Raw genomic sequence first — 20,036 nt, 5'->3', positions numbered from 1 at the left:
TCTATATCAGTACAAGTTGCTTTCAGTTAAGCATTTTATTTTACATACTTTTTAATTGTATTATTATGACTAGTATTATAACATAAGTAAAAAATTATGACATTCCAAGTCATAATTATGAGATAAAAAGACGAAATTACTTAGAATGTCATAATTTTGATTTTATGTCAAAGTTGTGAGTTGGTATTCTGTAATTATGAAATTTATGTCATAAACTAAGTCATAATTATGAGATAAGTCGAAATGGCTCAATTTTGAGTAATTTTGTATGTCAGAATTATGTTTTTCTGAGGCGGAAAAGGCTTTCAAACACACATGCCACTAACAGCCAGTTTTTCATCACTGGAGACAGATATTTGTAATAGCAGGACCATCTTTTCACAATTTTTTCATATGGTGCAGTCTCTTATTTTAGGTTATCTGTGGTTAACGCTGGTTGCACTAGGAAGAAACATTTCCATCCATTCCATTCCAAGGTTCAGAGGTCATAATCAATGTTTACATGACATCACGCGCAAGCAGGCCTACTGTCAACACGATCCATTATGCACGACTTTGTGTCTGAAATATTAATGATAAGTACAGGGATATCCCTGAGGTATTTGCTCTACTTCTTTAGAATAACATTGGGTTAATGCAAATATACACTGTATATGTAGATTGTAGAATATAATAAGTGAGTAGAATTTACCTGTTGAAAGCTGTTGTAAATGTGCAATGCAACGGAGGTAAATACAACAGACATTTCAACCTTACCGTTTCACTGTTGCCATCTACTGGCGATTCACTGAAAATTCACACCCTAGTACAGCACAGTACAAGCATGTCTGCTCTTATGAAAGTTTATTTCAAATGAAGACCTTTTTTTTTTAAAGAAATTATACTGTACATGTCCCTTTTAAACAGCTATTGTAAGTGTATTCAGTGTAGGGAAGACCTGCAATTATATTTTGTTTATATTGGGTTTACACTCTTTTTGTGATGGTTGCTTTGTGAAAGGTTCCCTTATTAAGACATAAAGTCAGCTATATATTTTCGAGTATATATTTTCAAAATGATTCTTTTTATCTTCTTCTTGATCTTTTGATTTTAGAAAGCAGATTGCAGTATTATTGTAATTAGGTACAATTTTACATTCTTTATTTTATTTTTTTAGTATAGTATACAGATTATACTATATTATTTATTATTATTATTATAACTATGTTTTACATTATTATTACATTATTATAATAGATTTGTATATCTATAAAGAAATATAAAATCGTTTATAAAATATAAAGTTTTTTTGTTTGTTTATTTAATTAAGAAATTATATTTTATGTTTTAATTATGAAATTAGAAATTATGTATTATTTCTTGTCAATATTTTTGATGAATACTTAAAAAGCAAGGATGCATTAAAATGATCAAAAATGACAGATATTTAAAGACAGTAAAGACATTTATAATGTTAAAAGATGTATTATTTCTGGTCTTTTAAACTTTGTATTCATCGAAGAATCCTAAAAAATAGTTTTCCACAAAAAATATTATGCAGCACAACTGTTTTTAACATTGATAAAAAGAAATGTTTGAACACCAAAACAGCATATTAGAATTTATTCATAGATTTCTGAAGGATCACTTGAAGACTATTGTAATGATGCTGAAAAATACAATTTTAAATTGTATTAAAATAGAAAAGTTATTTTAAATCGTAACATTATTTCACAATATTCCTATTTTTACTGTATGTCCGATCAGATGAATGCAAACATAAGAGACTTTTAGAAAATCTTACCGACTCCAAACTTTTGAATGGTAGTGTACATTGATAGAATGTTTTGTCATTGTAACCTGTGATCAGAATAAGCCGCAAGTAGAATCTATTGGTGGCTTTTGATTGCATAATACTGTGAGTCTGAACAATCAGTGAGCCTTTCCAGTGCAATGTGTGAAAATAATGTTCAAAGGCTGATGATATGGATATTTGTTCAGTTGCTGAATGAGACGTCTGGTGATGAGAAGCGTGTAACTGGGGTGTTTTCATGTATGTGATGAATGAGATGTGGGTAGTGGCTTGTGTTTTCTTTTGTGCAGGAGGAGCAAACAACTGCCTCTGATTCTGTGCTTCTGATTCTGCCTTTCTCTCGTCAGCATGACCGCCACAGACAAGGCCAAAGCTAGTGAGACCACCAGCCTGGTGGGGCAGAGCGATAGCTGCAAACGGGTAAGTCTCATTTTCAGCATCCTATACATTTTCATTAAAAGCTAATTCAATTATAAGTTTTGATTCAAAACTGTTTGCACAAAATATTTCTACCATGTATGTGCTAATGGTTTGTATAGCACATACACTTATATTTTTGGGGCCAAAACTGATATAAAAGTATAAACTGATTTTTCCACAGACACAATTAAAGAGTTGTAGTGTTTTAACTCAGCAGAGAAGCTGATTTGGGCAGGGTTTCCCTTTTCATCTGTGTTGAGTGAGCTGAAGTGGTCTGGACGGAAGTGGTGCTTGAGGTTTAATCTGATTATTAGATGGGACTGCATGTACTTATAGCTCTCAAATGATACTCCCAGCCCAGTCTGTTATCATAATATTTCCATGCAATCTGGTTCAATTCTCTTGCTGTAGTCTGAGTAGTCTTTGGTTGAAACATGATCAGTGTTTAGTGTCACACATCTTTTTTTATCCCAGATGATCTCAAATCACATGATCCAAACCCTTTCATGCTCTCTAATGTGCAGGAGTAGTGACGCTGCAGTTAATGGAACAAACTAATTCGACATGCTTTGCTGTGTAATCCAGTCAGAGACTGGATTTATATATTTATTTTAATTAAAGTGAAATTTAAAGTAAGTGTAAAGACAGGAAATATTAATCTCATAACATAGAATGACCCTCAACTTAATATAACAAAACCCTATAATAAATAAAAAATAAATGTATACATAGAAATAAAGTTTATCATATACATTTCTTGTTTTAGCTGATTTATTATAGTAAGCAAAAAATTGCCTTAAGGATGACAGTGACTTATAGGGCCCTATTTTAAGGATCTAAGCGCATGGTCCAAAGCGCACGCCGCAAGTGCACTTATGGCGTATCCGAATCCACCTTTGCTAGTTTAAAGACAGGAAAAATGGTCGGCACGCCCGGCGCATGGTCTAAGGCCGTATTTACACTGCAGGTCTTGCTGCACAATTCCAATTTGGTAACTATATCCGATTTTTTTGACGACCCGCTTACATCATCTTTCAAAAGCGACCCGTGTCCGATATTTGCATTTACACTATACACTGGCGAAACATGCCAAGATGTTCTGACCCGGAAAAGTAAGTAAAATGGCGCGATATGCAATGGACGCAACAGACAAAATTATTATTCAATGTTTTGCTTTAAAGGTCAGCAAAACATTGCTCTCGTCTTCCATCGCGCCATTAGTGTCATGTGATCGCAGTTCGTGTCCACCTGTGTTGACGTCATTCGCCTCCGTCCCTTTTTCAATTACGTACGACTCGCATTTACTGGGGAATATCCGATTTGACCGCTTACATGGCAGACGCAAATGCACGTATCCGAATCATATCGGATTTATTACCACATATGAGTGAGGCCGAAATCCGATCTGAGGATATCGGAATTCATGCGTTTTATTCCTGCTTACATGTTCACATGTCATATCCGATCTGTGCCACGAGAGGGAAATTGGGTCACTTGAACCATGCAGTGTAAATGGGGCCTAAAAGGGGTGTCCCTATTCTCTTAATGAGTCATGGGTCTGTTGGGGCGTATCATGCAATAAACCAATCAGTCTCATCTCCTATTCCCTTCAGGCCAGTTGAGCTCACGCCATAGCTATTTACTTGGCGGAATTTGCGAGCGGAATATATTTTAAAATGTTTGTGTAAAAAAATCTATGTGTGTAAAAAGCAGAGTGTGCGCACGTTGTGTACTCGCCTATAGGCACACATTACTAACGTACTCATAAAATACTGCGCTATTGACTTTAGACCAGGTTTTTGTTGGTCAATGGTGCAGTTTTCAGTTGACTCAAAATAGCAGCACGCCAACAATGCGCCTGAACACACCTCGTTTTCAGACCAGCTGGCGAACAGATGGGCATGAGTGCATTTGCTATTTAAACAATGTGGCTCTAGATGTGAAAATGATAACTGCATCAGGCTGAAACTAACAAAAAACACTTGCGTTGTGTATGATAGGGCCCATAAAGTTTAGAAAATAATATATAATAATATAAAAATATAATTTAAATAAAATGTGCTATTATATTACAAATTCATTTTTTTTCCAGATTACATGCTTCAATGTAAGACACATAAGAACTATTATTAATGTAAACACTGCAACAAGTCCAGCAACTAAACCAATGTGCAGTTTGTTTTCATCCGTCATACTTGAGGAACCATCTGTTTATGAGGGAAAGCAACAAAAATATTAAGTCATTCATGTCATAATGAGTTGCTTAATCACTTAGTAGCACTTTATTTTACAGTCCTGTTCCGCATGTACAAACAATGTACTTATTATAGTAATTATAATAACTGGGTAATTACTAGGTACTAACCCTGAACCTATACCCCTGTACTATACCCATAACCTTAACCCACTACCTATATTGGCCAATACTTAGGTACAGTGCATCTGGAAAATATTCACAGCGCTTCACTTTTTCCACATTTTGTTATGTTACAGCCTTATTCCAAAATGTGTTAAATTCATTATTTTCCTCAAAATTCTACAAACAATACCCCATGATGACAACGTGAAAGAAGTTTGTTTGAAATCTTTGCAAATTTCTTTAAAAAATCACGTACATAAGTATTCACAGCCTTTGCTCAATACTTTGTTGAAGCCTCAAGTCTTTTTGAGTATGATGCTACAAGCTTGGCACACCTATTTTTGGGCAGTTTCTCCCATTTAGATCTCTCCAGAGATGTTCAATCGGGCTCAAGTCTGGGCTCTGGCTGGGCCACTCAAGGACATTCACAGAGTTTTCCCATAGCCACTCCTTTGTTATCTTGACTTTGTGCTTAGGTTCGTTGTCCTGTTAAAAGATTAAACTTTTCCCCAGTCTGAGGTCCAGAGCACTCTGGAGCAGGTTTTCATCAAGGATGTCTCTGTACATTGCTGCGTTCATCTTTCCCTCGATCCTGACTAGTCTCCCAGTTCCTGCTACTGAAAAACATCCCCACAGCATGATGCTGCCACCACCATGCTTCACTGTAGGGATGGTATTGGCCTGGTGGCAGGTGATGAGCGGTGCCTGGTTTCCTCCAGATATGATGCTTCCCATTCAGGCCAAAGAGTTCAATCTTTGTTTCATCAGACCAGAGAATTTTGTTTCTCATGTTCTGAGAGTCCTTCAGGTGCCTCATGTGCCTTTTACTGAGGAATGGCTTCCGTCTGGCCACTCTACCACACAGGCCTGATTGGTGGAGTGCTGCAGAGATGGTTGTTCTTCTGGAAGGTTCTCCTCTCTCCACAGAGAAACGCTGGAACTCTGTCAGAGTGACCATTGGGTTCTTGGCCACCTCCCTGACTAAGGCCCTTATCCCCCGATCGCTCAGCTCTAGGAAGAGTCCTGGTGGTTCCAAACTTCTTCCATTTATGGATGATGGAGGCCACTGTGCTCATTGAGATCTAAAATGCTGCAGAAATGTTTCGGTACCCTTCCCCAGATCTGTGCCTCGATACAATCCTATCCTGAAAATTCTTTGGACTTCATGGCTTGGTTTGTGCTCTGACATGCACTACTTACTGTGGGACCTTATATAGAGAGGTGTATGCCTTTCCAAATCATGTCCAGTCAACTGAATTTCCCACAGGTGCACCTGAGCTCAATTTTGAGTGTCAAGGCAAAGGCTGTGAATACTTATACACATGTGATTTTTTTTTTTTTAAATTCAAACAAACTTTTCACGTTGTCATTATGGGGTATTGTTTGTAGATTTTTGAGGAAATGAATTAATTTAATCAATTTTGAAAAAGGCTATAATTTAACAAAATGTGGAAAAAGTTAATCGCTGTGAATACTTTGCGGATGCACTGTATACTGTATACACAAGTGCATGTACTGTAAAATAAAGTGCACAAAAATAAAAAAGTGTTTTATAAAGGAATGTTTGTGATCAATTCTTACCCCATGTAAGGACCATCGGTTCTTGAAGACTGCTGTGCTTTATTTGACAGGAGTAGTTGTGTATAGCATCAGATAACACAATTGTCATCTGAATCTGGTATGTTTGGTCATGATTTGGCAGGAGGCCTGTTGATATCCCATCTAAGGCTGGCTGTCCATTAACTATCCACTCCACAGCGATATCTTTAGGGTAGAACCCTGTCACCACACAGTTGAGAGAACCAGTACGCTGGAGCCTAATCACAGCTACAGGGCGAACTGTAAGCGCAGACAGACAAACTCAATCAGGAAGATAAACTAAAAATACAATAAGCTGAGCAAAATATGTTCTTGTTAATTGTGAAACAGGTTTAACAATATGGAAATAACCATGTTGGATGCTAGAAGAATACATATAAACAACAACAATGGATACATTTAAACATACACTAACACACTAGCCTTGCTGGTGAAGTATTGTTCTGCTGTATTTGTAGAACTTCTTGAGTCGAGGAACACAATCACGATGAATGTATATGAGATTATTGTGATTCCAGAGCTCAAACTTGTCTAGAATGTTCTTAATATCCAAATCTTGTGGCAAATATGAGTGCCATTGAGGACTGTCCATGTCCATAGAGAGGCTATATTCTCCATTGACTGAAAAATGATACAGTCCACTTGATGTTCCATTATCTCTCAGTTGACAGCCATACATTAACTGTAGGAGAGGGCCTGAAAATACAAAATCATCATTGGAACCACTTTTAGAAAACGTTTTCGTTCCTACTGCGCAATATTACATTATACATTATGCACTATAATGGAGAACTGACTCGCTGCAGTATTGTAGAATATTGACACCAGTTCTCTATTAAAATGGCAAACAAAAGATATTGTGATACTGAAAGCAGTGCTCATTACACAGTCCCAGATTAATGTAATATTTGCAGCTCTGTGTTCAGAAGCTGATATCCATCTCTTATCCATCCATACTCAATACATTGGAAACCACTGGGCTTCACAATTCTTCTATATACTGTGAGCCAAAACACAGTAATTTCATTATTTTAAACCCAACTAAAAAGTGTTTAAGCTAATGACTATTCTGGATTGGATTGTCACTCAAAACACTTTTCCTTTGTTTCATGAAAAAACAAGTGATGGCGTTTAGTTATTTTGATTTTGTTTGTACAATTGTAGTGTGAAAATCCTTCTTCAGTATACATTTGTGCGCCATATTCTTCCTTATCATTATTTTGTAATTTTATTATTACTACAAAATAAATATCAAGACAAGAAATAAGTCAAATTGCTTATTTATTAATTAAAACATCTTCATACAGTATAGATATTTGAACTCAAAATCACGTTAGTCAAACTTTGTATAATATTAATATTATTTAGTATAATAAGATTTTATATATTTTGTTTTGTCAGCGGCATTTTGTGCTATAAGTGTAAAGAGCATATTTTTGCTATTTGCACAGTTTAAAGCTGCAGTCCATAACTTTTTGCGCTCGGTTAATAAACAGAACTGCATGCGTCTTGCGGAAGAACATTGCAGCCAGAACTACTTCTCTCTGTTTATGTCAATGGCGAGTCACGCAGGGACTGTGCTCCTCCGCAGCGGTTCCTACCAGACCGGTCTGAAATAGTCCCAATATAAACACTATGAGTGTGCCATAATGATTCAGGGTAAGACAAAAACACGGTTTGGAAAATTGATTCATGTTGTACATTATCATTATATAATTTTTGTAAATCTTGAAACCAAAAAAAGTTATGTACAGCAGCTTTAAATAGAAATAGATTCTATTTACACTTAATACAAATAGCAATAGATTATATTTACACCACTAAGTGCAAGTATAGCAATACATTCTATTTACACTATAAGTGCAAGTGAAACCATAGATTATATTTACGCTAAGTGAAAATAGAAGCATTTTCTTAGCGATAGGCTATTTACACTAAGTACAAATAGCAATAGATTTTATTTACACTAAGTGCAAGTAGCAATAAATTCTATTTACACTAAGTGAAAATAGCAGCATTTCTTAGTGATATGCTATTTATACTTATAAAAAGTGGCAGATACTATTTGCACCTCAGTGTTGATGTACATTAATGGTATGCAATAATAACAGAGTGTAAATTATTATAAACCTATTAAAATTATTAAATGGATGCTGCCTTATTGGGACTATAAAGCCCTCCCTAGACCGACCTATAACCCTAAACACTTTATTATTAAACACACGTTAGACACTTTATTTCCTCTCTTCGAATATTTTTTCTTCATTTTTATGGAAAATAAATGCCTTTTTGATTTGACATGTGATGGGAAAAGGGAGTATACAAAAGGCAGATACAAAAACCGATCGATCTGCGCCAAAACTTGCTGCCACGTGCCTTACCCCTACACTGTTGGTAGTGTTGACAATTCAGCATCTTCCGTCATTTTAATTAGCCTCTGCCAACAAGGTAGGCAATTTGCATTTAGTGTAAATAAACACTATGTATTGGTTTAGTTCTAGTGGAGTTGTAGAACGAAAATAAGATATCAAAGCCTACCTTTCAGCCCCAAGGTTAAGTTTGCATTTCTAGAAAACAGGTTGAAATAGCCAGTTTTGAAGTTTGTGCAATCCCTAAGATCTCTCCAGACAGTAGAAAAAGATTCCAGTTGGCCAAAGGGATGTGAAAAAACATCAGAGGTGCTTTCATAGGTAAATACTCTGTAATCATCAAGCATGCCATATGACAAGTATTTCGGCAAATGTCCATGTGTGGGAGCAAACATCACATATATGATCAAACTGTGATGCCCTGTGAGAGAGAGAGAGAGAGAGAGAGAGAGAGAGAGAGAGAGAGAGAGAGAGAGAGAGAGAGAGAGAGAGAGAGAGAGAGAGAGAGAGAGAGAGAGAGAGAGAATAAAAAATTATACATTGCTGTGACTGTGAGTATACTGACAATCAAAACATACAATAAATGTAACATGGACACGGAAGCTTGTATACACTTATTTCACAAAAATTATGCAATTTGTGAAAGGAAAGGAAAATTAGGGAACCCACCAGAGTAATCCGCTTGCAAAGCCATCAAGGAGGACAGCAACAAGAACTGTAATAACATTCAAGAAAATATGTAAAGAATATTCTTTCTTCTCAGACACCTACAGTATCTCTTGCAGATGGATCCCCATCAGCACCTTAGTTCTTACTACCAGTTAGCTATATTGAAATGTAACAGATTAATATAGCATCTTGTTGTAGCATTCATCATGTTGGTAGGGTGATTGTTTTGTATATTGTAAGGTACAAATACTGATAAATATACTGTTTTAATACATAGAACAATAATTACAATGTTAATGTGAAAATAAAAACAGAAATGAAAAAAAAAAAACATTTTATAATTTGGAAGAAAAAAAAACTAAGAAAAACATTGCCTTCTCATTTCAGAACAGCACTGCACTCCACTGGTAGCCTAAAGCTATGGCATATACAGAGAGTCAGAATGACAGTAAGTTCCTGTCAAGATTTTACATTTCATATAGTTCAGAATTGTCTAGAAGTTCAGAAGTAATTATGTGATTTAAGCAGAGATGTATAAAGTACTAGAGACACATACTTGAGTAAAAGTACAAGTTCCTTATCAAAAAAGTGACTTGAGTAGAAGTTGAAGTCCACCTGAAGTTAAGAGAACACGAACTGCAATCTTACCAGAATCTTGTAAATATTTGTGCGAGGCGGAGACATTCCCACGCTGATAATTGATTTGAGGTAAATTTGATTTGATTTGCTGCCTGTGACCTTCTTAAGTTTGTCGAAGCAGCAGATAATCTCCATAGTTACAGTAACGCCCCATTCCTCAGATGTTTCTAAGTGCGGTTGGTAGCCAGAGTCATTTCACATTGTCAACCTCTTGAAATTGAAATCCTATTGATAACACTCTTAAAGGGACAGTTCACCCAAAAATGAAAATTCTCACCCTTATGACATTCCAAAACCGTAAGACCTTCGTTCATCTTCGGAACACAAATTAACCCTCTGGTGCTCTTCGGTCATTTCTAACCGGAAAATTTTCTGTTTTTAAATTTTAAACATCACTGCTTCATCGCAATGATATGAAACTTGGTGACTTTTCTAACATTAGGTATGTAAACACACAAAAAAATGGGGTCATGATTCAAGCATGCTAATTGGTCATAAAAAAAAAAGTAGAGTTCATTGTCTTCGGTCATAAATGACCGACTTTAGGAAATGAATGGGAAATCAGCAAAAACACAAAAATTGTCAGAATATTTGTGTGTACAATCTACAAATCAGCCACGATGCTGAAAAAAAGTACACAGCAGTAAAGGGGTGACACTCTAAAACACCAAGAGTGTGATATTGACACATCCACTCACACACACCTATGAAAAACTGAACCTATGAACCTATTTTTTAAAATCACAGCTTCATTAGAATGATATGAAACTTGGTGACTGTTCTAGCATTAGGTAGGCTATGTGAACACACAAAAAAAATTGAGTGCATGATTCGTACATGCTAAGTGGTCGTAAAAATAATATTCCCACTTGTGCTCTTCGGTTAAAAATCACCACCATAGGAAATGAATGGGAAATCTGCAAAAACACAAATTCACAGAAAAAAAATCTATATTTCTAACAACAACAAAAAAAAACATCTAAAACTTTATAATAAATAGTCTTTGAGATTTTTTAAATAAATATTCAAATCCATCAACAACAAAAAAAATCCTTAAATCTGTTCAAAACAGAACTAGGGAATTCTCAAGCCTCTCCATAGATACCTCTTACACCCATGGTTGCATGATTTCTTAAATAAGTCCAAAAGAGGGTGCTAATCTGCCTTAAAAAAATATTTTGAAAGCCTAGTCTCTATTTTTACCTGAAATACTGCAATAAAAAAAAAAAAAAAAATAGACCATAATTATTGCATAAATATTCAAAAATACCATCAAATCATCTCAAAATACAAAATTAAAAAGAAAAAATGTTATTGAAGAAAAATAAATTGCATTGGTTTTACTGGGGTGGAGGAAGTTTAATTTTTAGGGAAGACAACCAATGCAACCCCTAAACGAAGAGCACCAGAGGGTTAAGATATTTTTTAATGAAATCCGATATCTCTCTGGCTCAGAGGCGAGGCCAGAAATGTTCAGACGGATGGGCCTTCACAAAACAGGCTGGTCAAATTGTATCTAGAATGAAAATGGCATGCCAAATTCAGTAATAAACGCAGCACCGTTTCGAGTTCAACGTTAAAAAAGAGATGAATGTATATGGATGTAGGCTATATATGGTAAGACACTCACAGCTATCACCATATTATTAACATTTTACCAAAATTAAAGGGTTAGTTCACCCAAAAATGAAAATTCTGTCATTAATTACTTACCCTCATGTCGTTCGACACCCGTAAGACCTCCGTTCATCTTCGGAACACAAATGAAGATATTTTAGTTGCAATCCGATCGCTCAGAAAGGCCTCCATTGGCACAATGCACGGTACACGCTCAAGACCCTTAAAAGGTACTAAAGACGTCGTTACAAAGTCCATCTCATTACAGTGGTTCTACAATAACTTTATAAAGTGACGAGAATAGTTTTTGTGCGCAAAAAAAACTTAAATAACGACTTATATCATGATGACCGATTTCAAAACAAGGCATCATGAAGCTTCGAAGCGTTATGAATCAGTGAGTCGATTCAGCAGTTTGAATCGCCAAAGTCGTTGAGTTATGCATATAACTACTGTTCCCAGAAGGAGGGAAACGAGGTACAACACATGACTATGGGATATCGCGCTCTAGCGCCATCTGCTGAAGACACCTTTATTCACGCCTGAAAGGCCAATGACGCATGACGACGTGGGCGGGGTCCCTCGCCCACAGCATATAAATGCAGTCGTATGCGTCATTTCCCTTGTTCAGTCCAGCTCTTCACCGAGCCCCGACTGTGCGGGGCCCAGAGGTGTTGTACCTCGTTTCCCTCCTTCTGGGAACAGTAGTTATATGCATAACTCAACGTTCCCATTCAGTCGGTCAACTCGGTACAACACATGACTATGGGACATATATTCACGCCCCGCCAAGTCGCTGAACTAAACGTAATAGACCAGCCCCGCCACATAACCCTTTTCCGAGGGAAAGATGCATGGCCCCTATAAAAACCCCTGTGGTTTGCACAGCCTGAGTTACTGTTGCCGTAGTGGCAACTAGTGGGTACACCGGACAAATGTGCACAGTGATGCCCAGCTGGCATCCCACGAGAATATTAAACCAAGCCCCTGACATCTCCATGCCCTTGTAGAGTGCTCACACACCTCACCAGGCAGAACCAACTCCTTCCATGCTATAGAAATAGCCTTGTACAATCCAATGTGAAAGACATCGCTCAGATAGCGGCTTCCCACTGGCTGAGTTGGAAAACATGACAAAAGGCTGGTCAGGCGAGTGCATAGCCTGCAACTGCCGAACGCACCTGCGTACGAATCGCAAATGGCGCAAAGCACAAAGCAAGTATCCTGTTTTTCTCTGAGTCAGAGATTTCATAGGGCAGACAGCTCGAACGAGAGCATACTCCCAACCTGACTTTAGGCATATACGCCGCATTTGGATGCAACACCACCAAGTGCAGCTTGGGTGCAAACTGCAAAGGGGATGCACCAATAGCGCATGAAGATAACCAACATGCTTTGCTGGTGCCAGTATCCATGACAAGGAATCATCCTTATATTCAAGGATTCTAAAGGCTTAAACGGAGGTTCACACCTAGCCTCCAGATCAACCATCAGGTCATGACCATTACAGTTTGTAACGAGCCTAAAAACGCTGACCTTAAAGCTCCAGGTATACTTTGGATGTCTGCGTTCTGCGCACCATTCGTGTGACGTAAAATCTCGTCAACAGGAGGGCCTTTGGTGCGCATGCCACAGCGTATGAGTGACTTGACCACTTGCGGACAAAGTTCACTCAGAAGCACGCATTCCGAACCCATCTACACTTAAGTCCAAAGTATTCCGTCAGCATGCAGCCCAATTGTTTTTGAGAATGCATGGAAGGTGCGCATACAACAGCGCATGTGCAAGAAAAACAGAAGCGACAGAAGAGTCACAACAATTATACTGCACATGTATTGAACTTGGTCATCCGCGCTCATTCGACTGCGTGTGTGACGCATCTGGATGCGGGAAATTAACCATACCCGGCCTTCCTGGCCAAAGGAGTATACTGTGACCAGCTCACACTCTCAACAGATGGAGTGGAACGCGAGAGTTCCCTGACAGTCCGTGAACTGTCCGTGTGACGTAATAATCACCATTAGGAGAGTCCGCAGATGGCCGCGCACACTGTCCGTGTGCAGCCCAATTTTTGGGACCGCGGACGGTGCACATAAAACAGCACATGTGCGAGTGACATGAATCATATAGCATGTTTCCTATGTACTACTGTACACTCAAAGCGCTTTACACTCATGTCAGGGGTCTCTCCTCAACCACCAGCAGTGTTCAGCATCCACTTGGATGATGCAAGGGCAGTCACAGTACAATGGCACCAGCGCGCTCACCACACACCAACTATAGGTGGAGAGGAGAGAGAGAGCACTTGAAAACCAAAGCACTCGAAAACCAAAAATGCACTAGATAGTGCACATGCGCCAAAAGCACCTTTCCACTGATGTGGGCAATGGAGTAGGCTATACTTTGAAAAACTCACACTCTCGACTGTGCCCGAAAACGGAGCAAAAATCGTAGTATGCCAGGACCCTCTTAAGGAACCGAAAAATGCGCGCTTTAGCGCAGCACCATTAATGCCCTCATGAAAGCCGAAAACAGTCGCCCAATAAACTTCCAGCATAGAATGGGAGTGACTTTTCTTCGGAGAAGAAAACAGTATCAATCAGGCACTGACACAGTGATACAGATTTTCACCTGCACCAAACTTCAAACATGCGCTACTTCAACACAACACGGTGTGCTTCAGAAAGCAAGCGCCCTGTTTTGTAGCTATAGTCAGATTCTCCCTCTCTTAACATGTAGACCCTTAGAGACCACAGTTCCGGCCGAGGGTGCAGAATCTGCCTCCTGCATAGGGGAAGACACCATGGTGTGTGTCCTTAACAGCAATGCCATGATGCTTGTGTACCATTTCTTTTTCTCTGGCCAGCAAGATGCCACCAAAATCAGTGATGGACCCTTCTGCATACAGCAGAATCCTGGGCTATACGTGTTGGGACATCCACCCCCTATGGGGCACTCCAGTCCATAATCAAGAAAACAGCGGGCGGCGCATGTTTTCTGCAGATGCAAAAAGATACACATTTCTGCACCCGATCTGCACCACTATTCAAGAGTGCATAAGCCACCGCAGGTCTGCCTTGTATCAAGAGCATCCATGCCAATTGCAGCAGAGAGGGAGTACCTCCTTGCCTACATATATATGACCATTGTCATATTTTCCATTCTGAATAATGCTTGCCCTGCTGGGTCAAGTGTTTCAGCACCAGGAGAACTATTCCACATAAATGTATGTGAAGCTCTTACAGCGCTGTCAACCACTCTCCTCTTACAGAGTTTCTCGTCCATGTTGTGACGTTTGTCATCACTAATGAACATGCCGTAACCCTGCCCAGGGGAATTCCTTCTGTTAACAGATCTAGGACTCCCAGGGGACCATGGTCTGAACGCCCAACAGCGCTACTGAACCATGCTTAAATGTCACATGGCATATAGCAAGTTACCGAACGCCCAGCGCCGGAACTGCAAACACAAAGAGGAGAATCCAGCAGTACTACTGCTATCGGGGTCATGAGCCCCAGCAGTCTCAGCACTGCAAAAGTCCTCTGCCCTCTGTTCGGTTCTGAATCTATCCCCAGACCAAGATATAACAGACCGAGACATAACAGCCCCTTTTGAGATTATCTGAAAAATCCCAGAGCTCGTAAAATGGAAAAACAAGTGCATGTGTTTTACAACACTGCGTGTTCCCTGCTGTCTGCAGCCAGGAGCACGTCATCCAAATAGGAGAACAATATTATGCTCTGATGGCACAGCAGAACCAACACCGCTTCTGCATATCTTTCAGATATGCGCAGTGCCATTAGGATCTATAGGCAATCCCATCAACGGAGACCTCAGAAATGTTTTCTGTGCTCCTGTTTGATTGTGGCAAGATGCATCGGGCAAAAACACACCGATGTAAGCCGATCCCGAGGATGCAGAGGGCAGAACAGGTGACATACTGCAAGCATTTTTGAACTTGACACATTAACCACTCTAAAGTGTTTGTTCAACTGCTGCAAGTCTGGTATTTTTTTTTTTTTTTTTTGGAGGAGGAGGAGGAGGAGGAGGAGGAATTTACTCTGAAAAATCTCTTTCTCCATTTTCCCTTGTGGCAAAACTTGAATTGCCATTTTGCTGAGGAGAGCACGGATTTCCCCTCTCAAACAATGAAGTTGCAATTACTCCGCCAAACCAGAGGGGGGCGCGAGAGAAACCGCAGCCGACAGCCCTACTGGAATCGTGCGAAGAAGCCATGGTGTTGTTAGTGTGCTTACGCGCCACCGTTCAAGGCAGACAGCGAGGAGGATTCTCAAGCATCACTTGTGGAATCCCGCGTCCTTCTGCAAACATCACTGTAAATTGCATAACACTGCATTATTCTCATCTGTCGGCATACGGCCAGACTGTGAGGTTAGAGGTTCCAGTGCAATCTGATTGTTTTAACAAATCAACACATGAGGTCTTGTATGCTCAACACACATTTTATTGACAACATACTTAAACTGAACCCGCTATTTTGCTGGGTTACTGCCCAATCTGGATAGATCGGCAGGCGAGTTTGCATCGCTGATTTTACAGGAATCAAACCCGCAAGCTTCTGTATCACGGCAGGACTATCGACAAACTTTGTTGCCGCTCTCCAACACAGATCAATTCAAGGGCTATCATTTCACTTTCACCCACCTCGGGGAGACGCGATCTGCCCGGTTTGAAAATATATATCATCAGAGCATTCCTCGCCCGCTTCTAGCGAGACCGAATCACCCCGTGAACGCTACACCGACACTCCTCGGTCTATACCCGATCATCCCAACTCTCCGTGGCCTCCAAAACCGGCGATCACCGTATCTGGATCAGCACCTGAAGACAGGAGCGGGCCGTGTTCGACCACTGCCCCGCCAAGCGGAACGGCAGAGCTGCCGGTAGGGCACAACGTACACGCACTGGGGTTGGAGAGATCTAGTCCAGCTTAATTAGACAAAGACTGGGAAGATGCCTCAGCAGTCCCAAGTCCCGCTGACAGTCCATCCGTGAGCCCCATGACCGGCCTCGCCGCACCGCCTCGGCGGATGCGGGACCGATCCACGGGGCTCACGAGGCTGGCCGGCCTCATCGAACACGGCCAGCCGAGAGCGGAGCAGCCTGAGTGTCAGCTCTCATAATGCTCGCAAGCGGCTCCCTCGAGAGCCGCCCGAGCATGCTGAACACCCTACTTATGATTATACCATGAACACCCACATGCCATAGGACAGGGGAGATAACCTGTTCAGATATTTATCATGACAAAATTTATTAGCCATTTGTTAGTTGTACTAAACTCAAGCCAAAAACTTCTCTTTTATGTCTTTTCCATTAACAAGAGTCATCACTGTGGATTATCTTGTGAATGTGGCATAAGTTTGAACATTTTGTTTGAGAAAAACTTATTAGCCTTTCGTTAGCAAAGCTAAACTTGTTGCTAAATAAGCTTTCTCTTTTTGCCTTAATTTCGACAATAATCACCACCGTGGGCTTTTCTTGCGAAAATGTGGCGTGATGGTGTTCAAGCAGCACGGTGAAGAGCTGAAGAACAAGGGAAATGACGCATACGACTGCATTTATATGCTGTGGGCGAGGGACCCCGCCCACGTCGTCATGCGTCATTGGCCTTTCAGGCGTGAATAAAGGTGTCTTCAGCAGATGGCGCTAGAGCGCGATATCCCATAGTCATGTGTTGTACCGAGTTGACCGACTGAATGGGAACAACTGATTTCAGCAGTTTGGCGGTTTGACACGCGATCCGAATCATGATTCGACTCACTGATTCATAACACTTTGAAGCTTCATGATGCATTATTTTGAAATCGGTCATCACTATATAAGTCGTTATTTAGGTTTTTTTTGCGCACAAAAACTATTCTCGTCGCTTTATAAAGTTATTGTAGAACCTGCACTGTAGTGAGATGGCCTTTGTAACGACGTCTTTAGTACCTTTTAAGGGTCTTGAGAGTGTACCGTGCATTGTGCCAATGGAGGCCTTTCTGAGCCATCGGATTTCAGCTAAAATATCTTAATTTGTGTTCCGAAGATGAACAAAGGTCTTACGGGTGTCGAACGACATGAGGGTAAGTAATTAATGACAGAATTTTCATTTTTGGGTGAACTAACCCTTTAAGCTCAAATGGAGTTGAGGTATTTGAACCGTGAATTTCGGAGAATTCATGTCAGAGATGCATGCTTTGTCCATCAGTAAGGCCGTGTGTCCACCAAAGCGTTTTTTTTTTTCACGCGGATGGCTGGCGTATTCAATTGTTTTCAATGGGAGTGCAGTGTTTTTAGAACATAAAAAGTATTCTCGTCGCTTCATAACATTTAAGGTTGAACCACTGGAGTCACATGGACTATTTTAGCAATGTTTTTAATACCTATGCAATAATATGTGCAATCTCTCCTTTAATGTTTCACTGGAATCTGCGAGGAATATACATGCTTAAGTCACATTCAATGAGTGTGCTCTTGAGTAGGCTATATTAGTTTTGTTTTGGGTAAGTGACTAAATTTCAAGTGGCTTTGGTTACACAAGAAACAATGACAAAGTCAGTAGTATACAGAGATACAAAACAGACGATAAAATTACATTGTTGCACAAAAATGGAAGTTCTGTTTTAGAAGATTTTAAAGCAGTCATGCCATTAGGCCTACCGTTCTTATGACACAATACTTGGTTTCTATAAATACTTCTCTTTTTAAGTTATTTAGAACCTGAGAATTGAGTCTTCATTAAAAGACTGCTGTTTTATTTTGCGATGAAAAAAGGGGAATTTTGACCTTCTACAAATCTTTACTGACTACTCAATCAAAAAAAAAAAACATTTCTTAGCAGTTACATATTCTAGTTCACTAGAGGTCAGCATTACACAACTCATCCCATTGCTAAATAAGAATCATTAATATTTGGTCCTAAACATTTTGAGAAACACTGTCTTTTTGTTGTGACTAAGTTAGTCAGGAAGACTTGTTTAGTCTATTATAATGTGAGTTACAGAGTTTATTTTTGCATTTGAGCTTACCAAGAGGAAGAAAAACATTGCCTTGTTGTCAGCAGTTATTCCCCAGGCTCGTGGGGAGTCCTGGCATCTCTGAGTCCAGTTTTTTGACGCTTTGTTCTCCATTCCCTCCCCTCAGCAGGGTTCTTATACAAAATATTATTCCTCATAAATAAGAGACTGAAGCTCAGTGACTAGACCGGAGAGACTCCAACTGTAACAATAGATGAGGAGACGTATTTGTCCCTTGTTGCGTACTTCCTCCGTCAAATCAGTCGCATCCAGAAAGGGCCCCACCCAGGAAAGAAAAAACAGAAGGGAGAACTTTTACTTAACATGTTTCAATTATGCAACGAATATGCACTTCTTCCTCTCATATGTCTTTAAGTTTGCCTTTAAGTTCCTCTTTAAGTGCTTTTATTTTAGCTTTTGCGATATTTATCCCTATATGCAACCTGCTCCTTAATCTGAAATATTGCATACATTGAATTGATACATTTAAGTGTAAAGACTTATGTAAAATAATAGTCTTAATAATACAGTATATTCAACTAATGACTACTCATTCTAGTTGTGTCATCATTCTCCTTCATTTCAAACTCACATGCCTTGTGTGGGATGATTTGTATTACTCTTCCTATGTGGACTCTTAATAGCGTGTAGTATAATCAAAGAATTGTGACCAAAATGTCAAATGTGAATCTGAAACGTTGCTAAAATTGTGTAATATTTATTTTATTATTTTACTTTATGCATTTGGCAGTTTACTTCATTCAAAGTGACTTACATTGCATTCCATTTATCTTTTTATATATTTTAGCTTAATAGATTAGTTTATTAACACTTTTGGTGCACGATGCAGTTCATTTTTAAGACTCTACTAATATGATATTTACTGTAAACCTATATTCAAAAGGATTAAATATTTGAACCTTAATCCAAATCCTTCAGTTTAAAGTCCAACACAAGAAGCACTTTCATTTTAGACTTACGATTGGGCCCTCGCAGCTGATCCAGGCCACCAAGACAGATATACAAAGTTGTGGCAGCAGTGGGATTTCGGCCTGTTGAACGGGGGCTTTCGGTGCTTTGTTGTCCACAGGCGCTGAGTGAATGCTTTGTAAAGGCCTCATTATCTGCTTTTTTCGCCAGATTTCTGAGGGCTAGACAGGACATGTCTCTAATTGGACCACTTGGAAAGGGAAAAAAGGGTAAAGCACTCATGGAGGAACAAGGCTCCTCACCAATATAGTTGGAATGGGCCTCTCCATTAGCCTGAGTCATAATGTTCCATCATTGTTAGTGTAAAAGTTTCCATTTAATCCGCAAGAAGGTGCTCTTTCATTCAGTGCCATGAGCCTCAATGACAGTGTCAGTGCAGATAATAAAAATGCCAGAGATGAGGACAAAAAGAGATGTGGACGCTTGCGTGATCAGATTGGTCAAGCCTTGCTCAGACAATGACTGTCTCCTTTTGAACTTTGTGAACTGACTGACCCAAAACCAGTGCATGTGTCTACCCATATTAGATTCACAATATTTCAAAGGGGTCTTTGAAACTAAAA

General features: G+C 39.4%; 1 protein-coding gene across 1 annotated transcript; it reads right to left on the bottom strand.

The window, feature by feature from the left end:
- Positions 1-4,209: 4,209 nt before the first annotated feature.
- LOC307117346 (hereditary hemochromatosis protein-like) lies at positions 4,210-18,589 on the bottom strand. Its single transcript, XM_079802148.1, has 6 exons — positions 18,496-18,589; positions 9,209-9,254; positions 8,709-8,960; positions 6,594-6,866; positions 6,153-6,410; positions 4,210-4,419 (listed from the first exon to the last, which is right to left on the bottom strand). The coding sequence occupies exons 1-6, from the start codon at positions 18,511-18,513 to the stop codon at positions 4,277-4,279; spliced, it is 990 nt and encodes a 329-aa protein (XP_079658274.1). The 5' UTR covers positions 18,514-18,589; the 3' UTR covers positions 4,210-4,276.
- Positions 18,590-20,036: the final 1,447 nt, after the last annotated feature.

This window comes from Gobio gobio (genome assembly GCF_949357685.1).
Source record: "Gobio gobio genome assembly, chromosome: 21".
Taxonomy (NCBI): Eukaryota; Metazoa; Chordata; class Actinopteri; order Cypriniformes; family Gobionidae; genus Gobio; species Gobio gobio.
The sequence above is the reverse complement of the archived record's forward strand: the minus strand, read 5'-3'. Positions and strand labels throughout refer to the sequence as shown.

Bases quoted from the DNA above. Each gene is read 5' to 3' on its own strand.
- LOC307117346 (XM_079802148.1), bottom strand. The intron at 8,961-9,208 runs GTGGGTTCCCTA...TCTCTCTCACAG, and splicing joins TTTGCAAGCGGATTACTCTG to GGCATCACAGTTTGATCATA. The intron at 6,411-6,593 runs GCTAGTGTGTTA...CTGCGCTTACAG, and splicing joins AACAATACTTCACCAGCAAG to TTCGCCCTGTAGCTGTGATT.